The sequence below is a fragment of the Benincasa hispida genome, unplaced genomic scaffold (genome assembly GCF_009727055.1).
Source record: "Benincasa hispida cultivar B227 unplaced genomic scaffold, ASM972705v1 Contig509, whole genome shotgun sequence".
Classification (NCBI taxonomy): Eukaryota; Viridiplantae; Streptophyta; class Magnoliopsida; order Cucurbitales; family Cucurbitaceae; genus Benincasa; species Benincasa hispida.
In genome coordinates this window covers 189,535-192,701 of record NW_024064890.1, presented here as the reverse complement: position 1 = coordinate 192,701, position 3,167 = coordinate 189,535, and the positions used below count along the sequence as shown (strand labels likewise).

General features: G+C 34.7%; 1 protein-coding gene across 1 annotated transcript in view; it reads left to right on the top strand.

Moving 5' to 3' along the window:
* Positions 1-719: 719 nt before the first annotated feature.
* The window catches only part of LOC120069579 (phosphatidylinositol/phosphatidylcholine transfer protein SFH9), a 6,982-nt gene continuing 4,534 nt past the window's right edge, over positions 720-3,167 (top strand). The window contains exons 1-3 of the mRNA XM_039021370.1: positions 720-1,043; positions 1,137-1,428; positions 3,018-3,117. Of these exons, the coding sequence (XP_038877298.1) occupies positions 1,037-1,043; positions 1,137-1,428; positions 3,018-3,117 (399 nt within the window). The 5' untranslated portion in view covers positions 720-1,036. The remainder of the gene's footprint in view (positions 1,044-1,136; positions 1,429-3,017; positions 3,118-3,167) is intronic.

Genomic DNA, 3,167 nt, shown 5'->3' with positions numbered 1-3,167 from the left:
AAGGAATCTTTCTTTTTGCAGTTTCAAACAAAAAAAAAATGTATGACTATGGGGTGATTTGTTGATAATCACCTCACACAAAATCATCAATCAAGTGATACATCACAAATCAATTTCTATTGATTTCAAATTTTATCAAAATCAATTTTACGTGGTCGTCAAACATCAAATTTAAGTAGAAAAATGATTTTGATAAGTGAAAAAGTGATTTTGGTCATGCCAAAATCATTCCCAAACACACCCTAAAATTTAGTTTGGATTTTGAAGAACATACATACATATACATCGATAGATATAACATAGAAATAGTATTTATAACCTAATTTTTTAAAGTTGAATAGTTAACAAACATGATAAGCAATTAAGCTTGTAATTTAATCTACCAAGAGAATACTTCTAATATTTTTCTTATTTGGTTAACCAGTCATTTTGGTCCCTTTATTTTGAAAATTAAGTTCGTAAAAATTATTTTCTACATCATATTATTTAATTATCTACCTTGTAAATTATTGTATTTGAAAAATTAAGTTCATAAATATTACTTTCTACATCATATTATTTAATCATCTATTTTTTTGAATTGTTTTCAAAATTTAAGTCGACTTTTAAAAGCTAAAAATTACAAAAGAGAAAAAATCTTACCCAATATATTTTGTTTTAAATTAGTCTCATTTTTCTAAGCCCACCCTCCATTTTTAGCTTCCTAAACCTACACTGCACCAGATGGAAGATTAAATCTCAGCGGGCACTTAAAACCTCATTTTAATTCTCTTCTCTTTCCTCGGAGAGAAAAATAAATAAATAAAAGGAAAAGGAAAAGGAAAAAAGGTGGGAGTTAGCAGTCATTGACAACTCAAATTAGTAAAAAAATACAGAAGCATCGGAGAAGACGAACGAGGAACGGCGCCCAATACAATATTCTACGTCCATCCTTTTCAATTTTCATCTCTCTTTGACGATTCCCTCAATTCTCCTCCGATTCCATCTCCCTCAATTCTCCCGGTTTCTCGATTCCTTTACGCTTTGATCCATCACAATGCCGGGTACACTTTCCGATCCGATTGAATTCTTCATTTCCTTTTTCTCTGCTTCCATTTCTGCTTCTCATACTTGATCCTCTTGTTTTTGTGTTTTAGGAGAATTTGAAGAAGATGAGAGGCCCAGGGTTTTTGAACCTGAATCTTCTGAAGATGATAGACGCCGAACTCGGTCTACTTCTCTTAGGAAGAGGGCCATTAGTGCTTCTGCTAAATTTAGCAATACGCTAAGAAAGCAAAGCAGTAGGGTTGCAGATTGTCGCTTTGCTACGATTTCGGTTAATGAGGTCCGGGATGCTGGGGAGGAAGATTCTGTCAATAAGTTCCGCCAGGTTTTGATCGCTAGAGATCTGTTGCCACCCCGTCATGATGATTACCACACTATGCTCAGGTACCTCAACTGTTGTTTGATTAGCTGAAATCGCTTTATATATATCTCATCTCCTCTGAAAGTATGATCCCTATCTCTTTTTTTTAAGTTCGCGAGTTTGATCGGGTGTTTCTGTAGTTTGAATACTAATGGATATTTAAATGATCTGAATAAACTTCTGTAGACGACGCTGATGAAATAATTGCTGGAACATTTTAGATTTAGACATCTTCTCGACATTCTTTTAGTATAATTTGTCTTCTTACCTCACTGTGCTTGCTGGCCAAATGGCCATCTCGCTAGATGTTCACAATCACATCAATACCTCTATTTTATTCATAAACATCCTAATTCTTTATCATCTAAGAAAAATTTCCTGTCATCATTGCTAGGTTTCAAGCGAGTTTAATTTCATGAGAGACTTTTGGAGGAAAGGGTGTCTCCCATTTGGTTAAGTTGGGGTTGTGTCTACCGAAACATCTATTCTATGAGAGTTCGGTATTAATAACCTGATTGGTAAGAATAGGTATTGATAACATGAAGGGAAGATAGGACGTTCTATTAACTCGAGTCTTTGGAGACCTAAAGAATTCCTCTCCTCCAATTCGGATTAAATAGGAAAAAAAGGAGATTAATTGCAAAAAGAATTTGTTATAGCACTCCAAGAAGTAAGATAACATAATAATCCCAAAAATATCGAAGTCTAATTTGCTCCACTAAGGACTCGGCCAAACATGCATATTCCCGTAGGATTTCCTAGGTCTTTGAATGGATGATCATAAAGTGTTTGAATTCTAAAAGTGTGGACATACTTAGGGACTGCTGTCTACTCTTGAAATGATTCAGAAGCTTGGACGTCCTTATCTCATCGATCCAAGCTGTCGTGTGTTGTGTTTGAAGGTTGGGGAGGACATTTCCCATTCATTATCCTTTGGTATGGTACTGTGGGTTAGTACACTGCAATATTTTGATTGTTCTCTGGTGTGTGATGCCTTGGTTTAATACTATTCAACTTATGGTGGGTTCGAGCAGTTCAAAGGAGAAGAAAAATTAATGGGGTCAAGCTTGTCAAAGCACTGTTATGGGGAATTTGGGCCAAGAGAAATAAAAAATGTTTGAAGATAAAAATTCTTATTGGGAGAACAGGTGGAGCAGATTCCATGCATAGATCAAGTGGCCTCTGTGCGTGCAATTTCTAGTGAATTCTGTAATTATTCTTCGAATGTAATTAATACTAGCTGGGTTCTTTCCTGTAAATTCCTAACAAACGAATCTTTGCTAGAGGTTTTCAGTCGTCATTGAAAACTTTGTCTGTGTTTTAGAAAAATATTAAACCATCAGGTAGGTTTGAGTGAGCATCACAAGGATAATGGGGACTTAATTTTTAAAAGTTATTGCTAGTGTTCACTCCACCAAGAACCATACACCACATAGAAACTTCAACCTTATTTTGGACTTTAGAATTCCACAAGATTTTGCAACAAGTTGGAGTGCCTTCTAGTTTTGAATTATGTCATAAAATTGTGATTTACCATGGAAGAGGAATGAGATATGAAGTTTCCTTTATTGCCTGTTACTTCTCTACAATTTTTTTTTTCCTTTTGTCTCAGATTTCTCAAGGCTAGGAAGTTTGACATGGATAAAACTCTCAACATGTGGACTGAGATGCTCAGCTGGAGAAAAGATAATCATATAGATACTATTATGCAGGTAATGTGAGATGATGTCTTCTTCTTTTATATCTATATATATATATATAT